Source organism: Bos javanicus, chromosome 10 (genome assembly GCF_032452875.1).
Source record: "Bos javanicus breed banteng chromosome 10, ARS-OSU_banteng_1.0, whole genome shotgun sequence".
Lineage (NCBI taxonomy): Eukaryota > Metazoa > Chordata > Mammalia > Artiodactyla > Bovidae > Bos > Bos javanicus.
Window position 1 is genome coordinate 60,611,007 of NC_083877.1, and position 17,707 is coordinate 60,628,713.

The 17,707-nt window shown below is 39.3% G+C and overlaps 2 protein-coding genes across 3 annotated transcripts in view; one reads left to right on the plus strand and one right to left on the minus strand.

Annotated features, from left to right (window-relative positions):
- The window catches only part of GALK2 (galactokinase 2), a 155,164-nt gene extending 146,710 nt beyond the window's left edge, over positions 1-8,454 (minus strand). Inside the window, exon 1 of the mRNA XM_061428814.1 lies at positions 8,164-8,454. Within this exon, the coding sequence (XP_061284798.1) occupies positions 8,164-8,183 (20 nt within the window). The 5' untranslated portion in view covers positions 8,184-8,454. The remainder of the gene's footprint in view (positions 1-8,163) is intronic.
- Positions 8,455-8,546: 92 nt separating this feature from the next.
- The window catches only part of COPS2 (COP9 signalosome subunit 2), a 30,863-nt gene continuing 21,702 nt past the window's right edge, over positions 8,547-17,707 (plus strand). For both annotated transcript variants that reach the window (XM_061428817.1, XM_061428818.1), the window contains exon 1: positions 8,547-8,668. In XM_061428817.1, coding sequence (XP_061284801.1) covers positions 8,615-8,668 — 54 coding nt within the window. In that variant the 5' untranslated portion in view covers positions 8,547-8,614. The remainder of the gene's footprint in view (positions 8,669-17,707) is intronic.

A 17,707-nucleotide genomic window follows, 5' to 3' on the forward strand; every position in this document is an offset into this window, starting at 1 on the left:
AAACCACAATTATACTCCTGCCAGAGTGGCTAAAATTAAGACAATTGACCACACTATGCGTTGACAAGGATGTGGTACAAGTAGAAATCTTATACAATGCTGGTGGATAATCAAAATGGCAAAAACAGTTGGGAAAACCATTTGAGAGTTTCTTAAAAAGTTAAACATAGACATATTTGCAATCCAATCATCCCACCACTAGATATTTACCTGCATTCATATCTATGGCTGCACAACAGCATTACCACAAACTTAGCAGTACAAAATAATACAGACTGCTTATCCACAGTTTCTGTGGTTCAGAAGTCAGGGAAGAGCATAGCTGGGTCATCTGCTTGAGGGTCTCACAAAGTCTTATCTAAGGCCCAACAGGGGAAGTTTTGATTTCCAAGATCACATGGTTGCTAGATGCTTTTTTTTTTTTTAATTCATTATTTTCTTTTTGGCTGTGCTGGTTGTCTGTTGCTTTGTGCAGGCTTTCCCTAGTTGTGGTGTGCCTGCCTCTTGTGGTGATAGCTTGTCTTGTGGAACACCAGCCTAGTTGCTCCACGGCATATGGGATCCTCCTGGATTAGGGATGGAACCTATGTCCCCTGAACTGGCAGGTGGATGGATTCTTATCCACTGCGCCACCAGGGAAGTCCCGCGAGCAGCTTTAATTCCATGTGCATCATCAGACTAAAAGTCAGTGTCTTGCTGACCATCGGCCAGGTAACCATCCTCAGCTTCTTGCCACGTGGTCTTTTACAACATGGTCAATGCTTCCTCAAAGTCAGCAAGGGAGACAGTCTCTCCTCAACAAGATGAGTTTATAAACTAGTGTAATGTAATCATATACACATAATCATGTACATCACCTTTGCTCTATCTTAATGGTTAGAAACAAGCCGCATTTATTTGTCAATTATAACTCAATAAAGCTGAGGGAGGGAACAAAGCAAACCACAGATCCCATCTACATTCAAGGTGGAAGGGACTACACAAGCACATGTACCTTAAGAGTCTGTCTACAACATTACTCAAGAGAAGTAAAACATATGTCCACACACAAACTTGTAAACAAATACCTCTAATTATTTACATAAGCCAAAAACTGAGAAAAAAAAATCCTCAAATATCCATCAATAGGGACTGACTTCCCGGTGGCCCGGTGGTTAAGACTCTGTGTTTCCACTGCAGGGGGCACAGGTTCAATCCCTGGTCAGAGATCTAAGATCTAGCATGCCACACAGCATAGCAAAAAAAAAAAAAAAAAAAATTCAACAAGGGAAACCTCATCAACAGAAAGAAACAACCAGTTGATACATGCAACAACATGGATGAATCTCAAAATAATTATAATGACTGAAATAAGTCAGGCAAAAGAGAATACGTATTATATGATTCATTTAAACAAAATTCCAGAAAATGTAATCTACAGTGACAAAAAGTAGATCAGTGGTTGCATAGGAAAAGTGAGGGGAGGAGAACCATCGATAATCAAGGAGCAATAGGGAAACTTCTGCAGTGATAAATAGTATCTTCATTATCTTGGTGGTAATGATGATTTCACAGGTATATATGCACGTCAAAATCATCAAACTGTGCATTTAATTGTGTATAGTTTCAGTTCAGTTCAGTCACTCAGTCGTGTCCAACTCTTTGCAATCCCATGAACTACAGCACACCAGGCCTCCCTGTCCATCACCAACTCCCGGAGTTTATTCGAACTTATGTCCATTGAGTCAGGGATGCCATCCAAGCGTCTCGTTCTCTGTCGTCCCCTTCTCCTCCTGCCAATCTTTCCCAGCATCAGGGACTTTTCCAATGACTCAGTTCTTCGCATCAGGTGGCCAAAGTATTGGAGTTTCAGCTTCAACATCAGTCCTTCCAATGAATATTCAAGACTGATTTCCTTTAAGATGGACTGGTGGGACATCCTTGCAGTCCAAGGGGCTCTCAAGAGTCTTCTCAAACACCACAGTTCAAAAGGATTAATTCTTCGGCACTCAGTTCTTTATAGTCCAGCTCTCACATCCATACATGACCACTGGAAAAATCATAGCCTTGACTAGACATACCTTTGTTGACAAAGTAATGTCTCTGTTTTTTAATATAGCTGTCTAGGTTGGTCTAGTTGCTGTCTATCTTTCCTTCCAAGCAGTAAGCACCTTTTAATTTCATGGCTGCAATCACCATCTGCAGTGATTTTGGAGCCCAAAAAAATAAAGTCTGTCACTGTTTCCACTGTTTCCCCATCTATTTGCCATGAAGTGATGAGACTAGATGCCATGATCTTAGTTTTCCAAATGTTGAGTTTTAAGCCAACTTTTTCACTCTCCCTCTTTCACTTTCATCAAGAGGCTCTTTAGTTCTTCTTCGTTTTCTGCCATGAGAGTGGTGTCATCTGCATATCTGAGGTTATTGATATTTCTCCCAGCAATTTTGATTCCAGCTTCTGCTTCATTCAGCCCAGCATTTCTCATGATGTACTATGTATATAAGTTAAACAAGCAGGGTGACAATATACAGCCTTGACGTACTCCTTCTCCTATTTGGAAACAGTCTGTTGTTCCATGTCCAGTTCTAACTGTTGCTTCTTGACCTGCATACAGATTTCTCAAGAGGCAGGTCAGGTGGTCTGGTATTCCTACCTCTCAGAATTTTCCACTGTTTGTGGTGATCCACACAGTCAAAGGTGTTGGCATAGTCAATAAAGCAGAAATAGATGTTTTTCTAGAACTCTCTTGCCTTTTCAATGATCCAACAGATGTTGGCAATTTGATCTCTGGTTCCTCTGCCTTTTCTAAAACCAGCTTGAACATCTGGAATTTCACGGTTCACATACTGTTGTAGCCTGGCTTGGAAAATTTTGAGCATTACTTTACTAATGTGTGAGATGAGTACAATTGTGCAGTAGTTTGAACATTCTTTGGCATTGCCTTTCTTTGGGACTGGAATGAAAACCAACCTTTTCCAGTCCTGTGGCCACTGCTGAGTTTTCCAAATTTGCTGGCATATTGAGTGCAGCACTTTCACAGCATCATCTTTCAGGATTTGGAATAGCTCAACTGGAATTCCATCACCTCCCCTAACTTTGTTCATAGTGATACTTCCTAAGGCCCACTTGACTTCACATTCCAGGATGTCTGGCTCTAGGTCAGTGATCACACCATCGTGATCATCTGGGTTGTGAAGATCCTTTTTGTATAGTTCTTCTGTGTATTCTTGCCACTCCTTAATATCTTCTGCTTCTGTTAGGTCCATACCATTTCTATCCTTTATTGTGCCCATCTTGGCATGAAATGTTCCCTTGGTATCTCTAATTTTCTTGAAGAGATCTCTAGTCTTTCCCATTCTATTGGTTTCCTCTATTTCTTTGCACTGATCACTGAGGAAGGCTTTCTTGTCTCTCCTTGCTATTCTTTGGAACTCTGCATTCAAATGGGTGTATCTTTCCTTTTCTCCTTTGCTTTTTGTAAGGCCTCCCCAGACAGCCATTTGTAAGACCATTTGTAAGGCCTCCCCAGACAGCCATTTTGCTTTTTTGCATTTCTTTTTCTGGGAGATGGTCTTGATCCCTGCCTCCTGTACAATGTCATGAACCTCCACCCATAATTCATCTGGCACTGTATCAGATCTAGGTCCTTAAATCTATTTCTCACTTCCAGTGTATAATCATAAGGGATTTGATTTAGGTCATTCCTGACTGGTATAGTGGTTTTCCCTACTTTCTTCAATTTAAGTCTGAACTTGGCAATAGGAGTTCATGAACTGAGCCACAGTCAGCTTCCGGTCTTGTTTTCGCTGACTGTACAGAGCTTCTCCATCTTTGGCTGCAAAGAATATAATCAAGCCTATTTTGATGTAGACCATCTGGTGATGTCCATGTGTAGAGTCTTCTCTTGTGTTTTTGGAAGAGGGTGTTTGCTATGGCCAGTGCATTCTCTTGGCAAAATTCTATTAGCCTTTGTCCTGATTCATTCTGTACTCCAAGGCCAAATTTGCCTGTTACTCCAGGTGTTTCTTGACTTCCTACTTTGCATTCGAGTCCCCTATAATGAAAAGGACATCTTTTTTGGGTGTTAGTTCTAGAAGGTCTGGTAGGTCTTCACAGAACCATTTAACTTCAGCTTCTTCAGCATTACTGGTCCGGGCATAGACTTGGATTACCATGATACTGAATGGTTTGCCTTGGAAACGAACAGAGGCTATTCTGTCGTTTTTGACATTGCATCTAAGTACTGCATTTTGGACGCTTTTGTTGACTATGATGGCTGCTCCATTTCTTTGAAGGGATTCCTGCCCACAGTAGTAGATATAATATTCATCTGAATTAAATTTACCCATTCTACTCCATTTTAGTTTGCTGGTTCCTAAAATGTCAACGTTCACTCATGCCTTTTCCTTTTTGATGACTTCCAATTTGCCTTGATTCATGGACCTAACATTCCAGGTTCCTATGCAATATTGCTCTTTACAGCATCAGATTTTACTTCAGTCACCAGTCACATCCACAACTGGGTGCTGTTTTTGCTTTGGCTCTGTCTCTTCTTTCTTTCTGGAGTTATTTCTCCACTGATCTCCAGTAGCATATTGGGCACCTATGGACCTGGGGAGTTCATCTTTCAGTATCCTATCATTTTGACTTTTCATACTGTTCATGGGGTTCTCAAGGCAAGAATACTGAAGTGGTTTGCCATTCCCTTCTCCAGTGGACCACATTTTGTCCAAACTCTCTACCATGACTCATCCGTCTTTGGGGCTTCGCTGGTCGCTCAAATGGTAAAGAATCTTCCTGCAATACAGGAAACTCAGGTTTGATCCCTGAGTTGGAAAGGTGCCGTGGAGAAGGGAATGGCAACCCATTCCAGTATTTTTGCCTGAATAATTCCATGGTCAGAGGAGCGTGGCAGGCTGCAGTCCATGGGGTCACAAACAGGTCGACATGACTGAGTGACTTCCACTTTTTACTTTACCGCTGAATAAAATTGATGTCAAGAAAAAGAGAATAGCTTAACTGTACAAAGTATTTAGGATAGGATATGTGAATGAAGTGATATTTAAATGAAGTTTTGAGGACAGAAAAAGATTTTGATGTGTAGATATATATAATATAAGGGCATCGCCTGCATAGAAAAATTGACGTGTTTATTTCTACAGCAAATATTCATTTGCATTTGTGTACCCAAGCAGTGAGCTAAACACTGTGAAAACCTTTTCAACTACTCTCAGAAAATTTCCAGACTAACTGTGTGAAATTTGGAGGCCAAGAATATTACACTCAAAATGTGGCTGCACTTTTCCTAGTGCTCCTAGTAACGAACTTCTTGAATAATTTTTCCACATTGCAGAACTAAGGAATTACATTAAAGGGCACCAAAATATATAAATAAATTCAATGTAAATAAACGTGCAGTTTTATTACATATGATCATATCCACATGATTAATAGATCATTTCAGAATTACTATACTGACTTAAAAATGCAAAACTATGTAGCTGATTACTCTGAGCAAAGTTCTTAATCACCTTGGGATTCTATTTTCTCTTCTCAAGAAGTATGGGTTAAAGATAGAGTAATCAATGTGATTTATTGTACAAACTTTTGAGAGTGATGGATGCTGATAATTATTATTCTGGGATAACAGGACTGGGCTATCCTAGATAAAATAGGATATATAAGTTACGACTTACAGGGAGATTGTTTTAAGGTTACAAGAACGATTCTTGGGTTCTACCCCAGACCTACTGAATCAGAATCTCTGGTGTGGGATTTGAAAAATTATAATTAATTTCCATGCTTGGGAAGCCTTAGAGACTGAAGTGATACAAGTAAAGGCTCTCTCAATTCTAAAAGTCTATGTTTAATAAGGGAATTTTGAACATGCACTGGGTATCAGATGACATGAGGGAATAATTAATTTTCCTTGTGTAACAATGATGCTGTCATAAGAGAATGTCCTTATTTTTAGGAAATACACAGCTGCATTTGAGTGATATGTAGTGATATGTGCATCTTATTATACTTTCAACTGATTCTAGGAATACTTACACACATACAAATAAAGCTGATAGAGGTATATATGTGTTCACTGAACTAATTCTTTAAATTTTTCAGTATGTTCAAAATGCCTCGTTATAAAATATTGGGAGGAAAAGAAGGAAAGGAAAATTTTGTCTCTACATAGACAGTATTATTGCTATAAATATGACTTTTAAGAACTATGACCAAAAAGACGGCAATACAAATGATTACTAAATTGGGAGGCCGGGACTGACATATACAGACGACTATATATAAAATAGATGGGGAAACAGTGGAAACAGTGTCAGACTTTATTTTTTTGGGCTCCAAAATCACTACAGATGGTGATTGCAGCCATGAAATTAAAAGATGCTTACTCCTTGGAAGAAAAGTTATGACCAACCTAGATAGCATATTGAAAAGCAAAGACATTACTTTGCCAACAAAGGTCCGTCTAGTCAAGGCTATGATTTTTCCAGTGGTCATGTATGGATGTGAGAGTTGGACTGTGAAGAAGGCTGAGTGCCGAAGAATTGATGCTTTTGAACTGTGGTGTTGGAGAAGACTCTTGAGAGTCCCTTGGACTGCAAGGAGATCCAACCAGTCCATTCTGAAGGAGATCAGTCCTGGGTGTTCTTTGGAAGGACTGATGCTAAAGCTGAAACTCCAGTACTTTGGCCACCTCATGCAATGAGCTGACTCATTGGAAAAGACTCTGATGCTGGGAGGGACTGGAGGCAGGAGGAGAAGGGGACAACAGAGGATGAGATGGCTGGATGGCATCACCGACTCTATGAACATGAGTTTGGGTAATCTCCCGGAGTTGGTGATGGACAGGGAGGCCTGGCGTGCTGCAATTCACGGGGTCGCAAAGAGTCAGACACAACTAAGCGACTGAATGAACTGAACTGATATATAAAATGGAAAATTAATAAGAACCTGCTGTATAGCACAGGGAACTCTACTCGAGTAAATATTCTATAATGGCCTATGTGGAAAAAGAGTAAAAAAAAAAAACAAAAAACAATGAATATATGTATATGTACAACTGATTCACTGTGCTGTACTCCTGAAACTAACACATTTTAAATCAACTATACTCCAGTAAAATCTTTTGAATTATTAAAATAAAAACAAAAACAAATGATTACTAATAGATCCAGGGACTTCCCTGACTGATCTAGTGGTTAAGAATCCATGCTTCCCATGCAGGGAGCACAGTCAGAGAACTAAGATTCTGTATTCTGGGGCAGCCAGGAAAAAAAAAAAAAAAGCAAAGCAGTTATTTACTGAGTAACTGCCAAAACGAGAAAAAAAAAATCCAGCCTGCAATTCCTCTTCTTGGAATTTTTCCTAAGAAAAAAAATTAAGTGACAAAAATACTCTCTCCAAAATAGTTTAAAATAATGTTATTACTGTAATATTCGAAATGTAGAACAATAATAGCATGTTTAGGTCCTCTAGAGAAGGAAATGGCAACCCACTCCAATATTCTTGCCTGGAAAATCTCGTGGATGGAGCCTGGTAGGCTACAGTCCATGGGGTCGCAAAGAGTCGGACACGACTGAGCGACTTCGCTTACGTAAATTACACTGCATTCAACCAAGGGCTTATTATGCCACTATTAAAATAATCTTTTATATGTATATATGTATGCAACAATATATTGCATACATTGTCCTATGCTGTTACATAACTAGATGCAAAAAAGCATCCGAAATTATGTCTGTGCTATTAACTATATAAAATTTGTGAATTCAAGTGGACAAAACTGAAGTTTATACGGAAAATGTTGTTTGAAAAGCAGTATTTTCTCCCTTCATGTCAATTTCAATTTTTATTACTATTTCGAATTCTACTGATGATGCTGTGCAACAATAATGCATTAAAAAAAAAAGTTGTTAACTGTTACCTTAATTTGGTCCCATAGGCAATAAAATTTAGTTTATAATTCGTTGAACAACTGAATAAAACTTCAAGTACCTCAATAGATTGATACTTAATTTAGGATATCTACAGAGTTGTTTTGCCGACTACAAATATAACAAACATTACGTGTAAACCGCGCTGCTGAAAGGTTTCCAAACATCAGAGGACCACCCACCAAAATGTGTGGGCTAAATGCACATCCGTAATCATGGCAAAAAGAATACTACCTGTCACACAGGATAGGCATGTCAGACTTTTCTCCGCGAAAGCCTTGTAGTCCCAAACTGCCTCTTACTTTCACCAGGCTGAAATGGTTCCTGAGTGCCAGGCAAGGGAGGAGACTGTTCCCTTGCCCAGGAGGCTGGAAACCGCACGTTAAGAGCGAAAGATTTCCAAGGCCCTTCCGCTGAAACCCGTGGCACTTAAAGATTCCCTAGTTGCTAGGTTTAGTTGCTAAGGCACCAACCGTCTCACAGGAAGAGGAGCACGGTGCAATCGCTTTTAGCGTCGTAGCGAATCCTCTCAAAACCGAGCTCATTTGTTCCGGGAGGAAACATTCAGCTCCTCTAAGAGCGTCGGGAAGGCGAGAGGCTGGGAGTGACGCCTCTGAGCCGCGGAGGATTGTGGGAGGAGGTTGTCTCCAATTTCTCCTCCCCTCCTCCCCCCGTCCCAGCCAAGATGTCTGACATGGAGGATGATTTCATGTGCGATGATGAGGAGGACTACGACCTGGTGAGGCGCAGGGAACAGAACTCTGGGGCTGGAGGTGGTTTCTGGCTTTAGGAGCCGGGGCAGGGGCGGCCGCGGCCTCTCCCCGTAGAACATGTGCTCCTTCCAGCCTCTCCCGATGCAGTGACAGGACGAGTTTACCTCCTCCCCCTTCCCGCACCGGGCCCGCGCCCTGCTTCTCTAGCATGGGGGAAGGGAGAGTAAAGGAGGCGGTGAAGGGGGTCCCGAGCGTTGAGCTCCAAATCCGAGCGCTTCCTTGGTTTGCAAGGACACCTCTGGCCTCCGGCGTCAGGTTCTCATTGCCTCTTCCCTATCGCGCGAGCCGTTTTGGGGACCGTTCAGTGGTCTAGGCCCCGGCTCTGCCCTTTCGGGCCCAGTCTTCCTGTCCCCTCTTCTTCATACTTGAAAGAGTGCGAAATGCTGGGAGAGGGGTCCAAAAACTAGGGGGCCTTCCTGCTCCCAGACCTGACGCCACTTGTGAATCTAGAAACAGAGCTTAATTAGTCTTGTCCAGGCTCCGTTTTGGTATAAGGTAAAGGTGCAATAGAGAATTGAGAGCCAGGCTAGCTTTTCAAAAGTAGTTTAACTACTTGTTTAAAGAGAAAAGCTGGGGAGGACGTTTTACTTTTTGTTTGTTTGGGGTTTGGGAGGTGGGGTGGTATAAGAGAATTGACTCAATGGCTTTTTTCTTGACTTGGAAATTTCCCAGTATTCAGAGTTTAAAATATCAACAGTGTAGAACAAAACGAATTTATGCAACCGAATGGTGATTTTTAAAGATTCAAGGTTTAATTTATGAACGGACTTATAAGTCTTTAAAAATTCACTAACATTTCAAGTTGATATTCAAAAACATTGTGTGGGAACTAAGAACGATTATCTGGACCACGAATTAGCGTCAACTTGGCTTTGCTTTTTATTTGGGGGAGTTTTTGTGCATGGTTCTTGTGTGTTATGGTGATGCTGCATTATCGTAAAGTTAAGAAGTAGATGCTCAGGGAAGTCTGGTTCACCTTATATTTTAAGTGCCAGAGAGTCTCAAGATAATTAATGTATCATTTTGAATTAGTGTAAATCTTCTTTGTATAGTCGTTTCTAATTAATCTTTCACTTTTAAAGGAAAGCATTTGCAAAAAGGAGAGGGAAATGACCTGAAAGTCAATAGTGTTGATAATTCTTAAAGGAGTTCTGCTAGTAGTAAGATTTCTGCTTTACATTTTAGTTTGTGCAGACCAAGCCAGTTTTAGGCAGTGCGTTAAATCCTTCAGGAATGTTAATTGTAATATTTCGTGCATTTTTATTTATTACATGTTTACATATATTACAGGTATTTTTTAACTCTGGAAGTGTTTCTTTTAACATTGTAGTTTTGTGCAGACCAAGCCAGTTTTAGGCAGTGCGTTAATAAATCCTTCAGGAATGTTAATTGTAATATTTCGTGCATTTTTATTTATTACATGTTTACGTATATTACAGGTATTTTTTAACTCTGGAAGTGTTTCTTTTAACATTGTAGTTTTGTGCAGACCAAGCCAGTTTTAGGCAGTGCATTAAATCCTTCAAGAATGTTAATTGTAATATTTCGTGCATTTTTATTTGTTACATGTTTACGTATATTACAGGTATTTTTTAACTCTGGAAGTGTTTTACCTAGTTTCAGTTTGTGTTTTTACTTGTTTGGGCTTATCTCTTTTCTAAGCAATAGTTTTTTGAATACGTAACTTACTAGCACTGTGAGTGAGACTGTAATGTAGAAATGGCACTGAGAATCTTACTGCCCCTTGAAGTACAGACTTCATTTTTGCAGGGATTTTAATTAAATATAAATGATTTAACTTGGCTGTGTTTCTCCAGCCTTTGAGGGCTTACACCACATGTAAATATAAAACTGAATGTGTAATTTTAGCCTCTTTTTTTAAATTTCTTAACCCAAAAAGATGAGATTTTACACAACCACATAATTAATGATCCCCCCCAACATTCTGTTAAATAGTCCTGCCTCATATCTCTGTTACATAGATATCATATTAATTTATTTTTTACTTCCATAATTTCCTTAAGCCACTATAAACATATATTTATTAATTTTTAAACATACATTTAAAAAGATCAAGCGAGGCTAGTTGCCACTTCATGCTTATCTGTTGCCAAAAGAGTTGTTGTTTTTGTTTTCTAATATTTGCCTGAGCCTTGTTTCTTTGGATTTAAAGAGTCTGAATCAATTACTGTTTTAGGGAAACTTCTTTTTTTATTAAAAAAAATGTATTGTTTGTTGGATAGTTCATCACCTCATTTTAGTGAAAATGTTAATGAGAGCCATGTACAGATACATTCAGTATATATTTTATCAATTGTCTATTGATAAATACCCAAAATCACTTCTTGATCTAATAGAAAAGAGACTTAAGTTGGTTTTAAAAAAGAAGACAAAACAAGCATGAAATTAATTCAGTATGCTTGATCGGTTATTTCTAAGATCCTTTTGATTTCTGAGGCAGAAGCAGGTATTTTCTAAGCATAGTAATTTATGTAGCAGTGAATGGAGAGAAGATGGTTCTGGAAAATGTGTTAATTCAATGTTAATTTTACAGATTTACATACAATAGTATTAATAATAACAGCTAATAGTAAACACTATCGTGTCATTCATTAAGTTAATAAGGCCATTGATAAGTTAAACTGTGTTATAATTACACAATCCAGCCATTCAAGCTTGAACTTGATTAATACTTCTAACAGTCTTTTTAGAAAAGATTTAAGACAGAGCGACTTCATACCAAAAAGTATTCTTTAGTAGTTCCTATTATAGGTAGAGCATTGTATGTTTGGAAAATATTATTATAAGGGGAAAATAAAATGGTGAAAAGATAGACTAATTCCATTTTTTAAAGTATATTACCAAACAGTGAGCCTTATTATAATCATCGTGTGTGTGTGTGTGTGTGTGTGTGTGTGTGAGACTCACTCAGTCATCTTAGTGACCCCGTGGACTGAAGCCCGCTAGGCCCCTCTTTCCATGGAGTATTCTAGACAAGAATACTGGAGTGGGTTGCCATTTCCTTCTCCATAATCATCCTGGTTAGGTTTATAGTTATGATTATTGAATGAATGTTTATTACTGTTGTTGCCAGTGCTAAGTCGCTTCTGACTTTTTGCAGCCCTATGGACTGCAGCCCACCAGTCTCCTCTGTCCCTGGGATTCTCCAGGCAAGGATACTGGAGTGGGTTACCATGCCCTCCTTCAAGGGATCTTCCCCACCCAGGGATTGAACCCTTGTCTTTTACATCTCTTGCATTGGCAGTCAGGTTATAGTGTGATTAGTGAATAAATGTTTATTACTATTGTTATTCTTGCCAGGGATTGAACCCTTGTCTTTTATATCTCTTGCATTGGCAGTCAGGTTATAGTGTGATTAGTGAATACATGTTTATTACTATTGTTATTCTTGCCTTAAAAGATAGCTGTTTTAATGCCCTAGAAATTTACTTCTTTTGGGGAGGGGTGGAGAAGAGTCTTAGTAGCTACAAGGTATCTTACAGAATCTATTTGTCACAGTTTTAACAAGTTCAGACAAATGATGTCATATTATAACCTTAGAACATGGTTTAGCAAATTAAAATTTAACATTTCTGTTTTCTAAAAAGATTTTTTAATTGACACGAATACTTTGAAAAAGTAGTACATTAATAGGGCTTCCCTGGTGGGTCAGACAGTAAAGAATCTGCCTGCAGTGCAGGAGACCTGGGTTCCATCCCTGGGTCTGGAAGATCCCCTGGAGAAGGAAATAGCAACCCACTCCAGTACTCTTGCCTGAAAAATCCCATGGACTGAGAGACTAATACTTATTACAGCACAGGGCAAAAAAATAGCTTCAGGGTTTTGTGTGTTTAATATTAAGACATTGATGTCATCCATTGTGCATATAAGGAGCTTGCAGATTACAGGTCATTTTATTCTGAGACTGTTGTCTCCGTCACTTACAGCTTGACAAAATGTTGGGGATCTTTAAGAATAGATTTACAAACAATATAATTTTTGTGGTCTGGGCCAGTGTTCTTTCTGCTGTACACACATTTGGAATTCTGAATGTAGTTTTCACAGTAACAAAATTTGATTATACAGTTGAGGCTTTTGAAAGGAACATGACACTCCAGTGTTTAGAACTGAGCACTTTCACTGCCATGGGCCCATGTTTGATCCATGGTCTTCCCTCATAGCTCAGTTGGTAAAGAATCTGCCGGTATTGCCGGAGACCCCGGTTCGATTCCGGGTTGGGAAGATCCCCTGGAGAAGGGATAGGCCACCCACTCCAGTATTCTGCCCTGGAGAATTCCATGAACTGCATGGGGTTCCAGAGACTAAGCAACTTTCACTTTCTGGGGAATTAAGATCCTGCAAGCCATGCAGCGCTGCCCCGCCCCACCCCCAAAAGGGCATGTTTAATTGTAAATAGTTGGAAACACCCCCCAAGTTATCAATAGTAGGAGAATACTATTAATACTCATGAGGTAGTAATAGGTAAAATATATCCATGTGATGGAAAGTATGTCAGCATTTCAAATCATGCTTCTAAAGAATATTCAGTGATATGAAAAGAAAAACTTGGTAAATTTGTCAGGACTCCGGCATGTAAGGAAGGAGAGGACAGGAATACATGTCAAATCAACTTGAACTGTAAAGAGCATATATTGGCTCAAATCACCAAGAAGTGTAAATGTAACAGGAGTCATGACTCAGATAACGATGCTGGGTCTTTTTCTGCCTTTGTCTCTCTTTCTGGGCTGCCTTCCTCACGTATTGGCTTAATTGCCTTCATAGTATATCACAAGATCTTGTAATATAATGTGTTATCTTCCTAGTATTATAACCCCAAAGGCAAAAGGGTCTTCTTGCTAACTCTAGCAGAGAAACCCTAGGAAGAACTTCTATGGATTCACCTTAGCTCTGGGCCTTCTGTGAATCGCTGAGAGAAAGAGGATAGATTGCTTGCCCTCTAGGAGACGAGCACTGTGTTTGAAATCCTCATCTAAGAGAGGAAGGATCAGTCACCATTGCTGTGCACACAGAGAATACATGTCCACTATAGATATGTAATCCATATTACAATGTTATTGTGTGGCAGTAAAATTTATTTGTTTTGCTGGGTGGGAAAAATACAGAATAAAATGTCTGGAAAACACGGAAAGTGTCAGGAAAATTAAAATGTTTATTTCTTGCAAATTTTTCACAGTGAGTCTGTATTTTATTGCTGAGAAGAGAGAGGGTGGTGTTTAGGGTACAAATGATGAACAGAAGTCTTTGATCTTGAGGGGCCAGACAGGGATTTTGTCATTGCTCAAAATTTTTTAGAATTCTTCAGAACCTGAGGCATCTAGCATTTTAAATAGGTAATACATACACATGGTTCAAAAACATGAAATGTTAACATTTCCTTTCCATTTTTGTTCCTCAGTTGCCCAGTTCCCATTCCTTACCATAGATTACCAAATACAGGTTTTTATCCCCCCTTCCCTTTTTTAAACCAGAATTAACATATTAAATATATTGTGCTACACTTTGTTTTTTATTTTAAATATTATTCCATAGACATATGTCGAAAGATTACTTATTTCTTTTTTATAGCTGCATTGATTGTGTGGATGTACCATAAGTTTATTTACTCAGTTTTCTGTTGATGAGGATTTGACCTGTTTTCTTTTGCTATTTTGAATGGTATATGGCTTTTTTTTTTTTTTTTAAATTTCAGTAATAGCCAGGTTTTCTCTATTCTGTAGGTGTCAAAAATTCCGAGTCAGGTTTGATAAATAAGTTGAGCCCCCAAATTTGGATGATGCTGTTTTAAGTTGGAAACATCTAACTAATAAAGTTAGTTTTCTTAAAAACTTCAGAAGCATTACTTAATAATCCATGTCAGTATAATTGGAATAATTTACCACCTCTTAAAAGTTACTGCTTAAAAGAAGATTGGTTTGAAATGTAAGTTTGAGTACATTTTCAAAAAGGCCTGTAGCAGTACCTCATAGGTGTACCCTGTATAATGAAATTAGAGAGGTTCAAACAAGGGTAACTCATGATAAGGAGACCATTGTAAGATCTCCCATAAGTAATGGGAGATAGCTCTTTTGTGCTAAGAATAAGATAAATTAAGATTCTTCATCCCTAATGTAAATCTGTAAAGTGTGACTATCCAACAGAGTAAATTTGTGCTTGTGTATTATACCCCAGAAAGGAACACATGACCGTCAGCAAGAATTAGAGACTTCCTGTTGGGTTCAGCCCTCATAACTGACAGGTTGCTGCTACTGCTAAGTCACTTTAGTCGTGTCTGACTCTGTGCGACCCCACACACAGCAGCCCACCAGGCTCCCCCACCCCTGGGATTCTCAAGGCAAGAACACTGGAGCGGGTTGCTATTTCCTTCTCCAATGCGTGAAAGTGAAAAGTGAAAGTGAAGTCGCTCAGTCGTGTCGGACTCTTAGTGACCCCGTGGACTGCAGCCTACCAGGCTCCTCCATCCGTGGAATTTTCCAGGCAAGAGTACTGGAGTCGGGTTCCGAGAGGAACTAAAACATCAAGTGTGAGTGATTTACATAAATTTACATGACAAATTAGTGGGCAAGTGAAAACTAGAGCCCACGCCTAAAGACTTTAATGATGTCTTGTTGGAAAATTTAATTTGAAAACTGAAAGTTAGGACAAATAAAAGAATGTTCTAATTTATAGCATAGACAGATTAGGATCCATTACCTTGAGTGAAAATTTTTTTTTAAGTTACGTTAATTTTATTAATGGCTAAACCACAAATGCCTACCTTGGATTAAATTTAGTCCTTCAGGATACTGAGACTTTACCTTTGGCACTAGATGTGCAGCATCTGTTGTCTAAACATGATCAAGGCTTGCGAAGCATTGTTAATGGTGAGTCTTCTATTTCCTCGAGCACGTTTCTTAAGACCTCTGTTGACAAGAGACACAAGAATAAGTACATGAACTATGAAATTGACCCTTTTTGACTCCAACATAGAGTCAAAATTGCCCCTTCCTGTGTTGTATGTTTTTGAAACATTCACTAACTTTTCACTTCAATTAAGCAAACACTTCCTGAGCATTTTATGATATGCCAGGTTCTGGGGATACCAAGATCAGTAAAAGTAAGTTCCTGCTTTTGAGAAGCTCATGGTGGGGCAGGGGAGGAGGGGAGGCGGGAGGTGGGAACAACATACATACAAAACTGTTCTTCAGAGATATGCATGTCATGTAGAAGCATGACTATGGAGAAAATTTACTTTGCTAAGAAGACTTAGAGAAAGAATCACAAGGTGAGCCTTGAGGAATACAGCATTTCCAAGAGTGTTAGGCCTGGACATCATCACAGGAGAAAAGTGGGAAGCTTGTTGGGAGGGGTAGTGGTTTAGAATTTGGGGCAGAGAGACCAGTTTATGCCAAAGCAGAGATTTTAAAGAGCATAATATGTTTGGGGGAAAGAAGAATAAATTTGGTTGGTGTAGATGGTTAAGAGATTGCTTTGGATAGATGTCAGGACATGAGTTATATAGGTTGGAGCTAATGTGCACTTTAGTGGATTTTTTTAAAAGCCCTTTTAACACTGTTCGGGTGCTTGCTTTTTCATATATTGCTTAAATTATTTGATTTTTGATTAAAACATTCTTAATGTATAGATTAAAATTTCAGTTTCTCTCTTAAAAGCATTTCACTTATACTTTTATAGTTATTGCATCTTCATCTGACATAAGGGAATTCAGTTTAGCAATATTTAATATTTTTCCTATATTCCCTGTTTTGACTAATGTCACTGTGTGTAACCAAATTGGCTGTAGTCATTAAGGGTAACTTTTTCCCCTTTCTTGTGCCCATGTGATGTGTCCTTTTATTTTGCATCCTTAACATCACATATATTTATTCTGTCCTCTCCCTTTTCTCCTGGTCTACTACTTGGAATCAGGCCTTCATCATCTATTGGCTAAACAGTTGTAAGAGTATCCAGTGGGTACTTCCTTACTGCCTGAGTGCTCTTCCTAAAACACAGATCTAATTATTTCTCTATAAAATCTTTTAGTGGGTCCCCATTTGATATAAACTCTGCTAGACCTGTATAGTTCTATTCCCCTGTCTGATACTAGTTTCTCTCATCAGCTCTGCATGCATCCTGTGCTTCAGCCCAATCAGACTACTGGTAGCTCTTCTAAATATGCAATGCTTTTGCATAGTTTGTTTTGTTTTGGTGCCTTTTTTCATCCCTGGGAAAATGCATTTGTACTTTTAGACCTGGTTGAGGTAACTTTTCCTTCTAACTCATTCAGGAGTAGTTAATTACTCCTGATACACCACCGAACCTAGTCTGTGTCTCTGTTACTGCTTCTATTGTATTATATTGGTGTTTCATTTGCATATCTGTATCAGACCATGAATAGCTTAAGGAGAAAGACTTCATTTTCATTTGTTGAACACATTTATTTACTGGTTTAACCAAAGACCATTATCATTGGGTGTAAACAGTATATGCTTACATGCTTAGTCACTTCAGTCTTGTCTGACTCTGCAACCCCATGGACCATTGGTCCACCAGGCTCCTCCATCCATGGGATTCTCCAGGCAAGAATACTGGTGTCAGTTGCCATTTCCTTCTCCAGTGATAAAGTATGAAGCAAGTGAAGTGAGTGAAGTGAAGTCACTCAGTCGTATCCGACTCTTTACAACCCCATAGACTGCAGCCCACCAGGCCCCTCCATCCATGGGATTTTCCAAGCAAGGGTACTGGAGTGGGTTGCCATTTCCTTCTCCAGTAAACAATAGACATCAGATCAGATCAGATCAGTCGCTTAGTCCCGTCCGACTCTTTGCGACCCCATGAATCGCAGCACGCCAGGCCTCCCTGTCCATCACCAACTCCCGGAGTTCACAGAGACTCACGTCCATCAAGTCAGTGATGCCATCCAGCCATCTCATCCTCTGTCGTCCCATTCGCCTCTTGCCCCCAATCCCTCCCAGCATCAGAGTCTTTTCCAGTGAGTCAACTCTTTG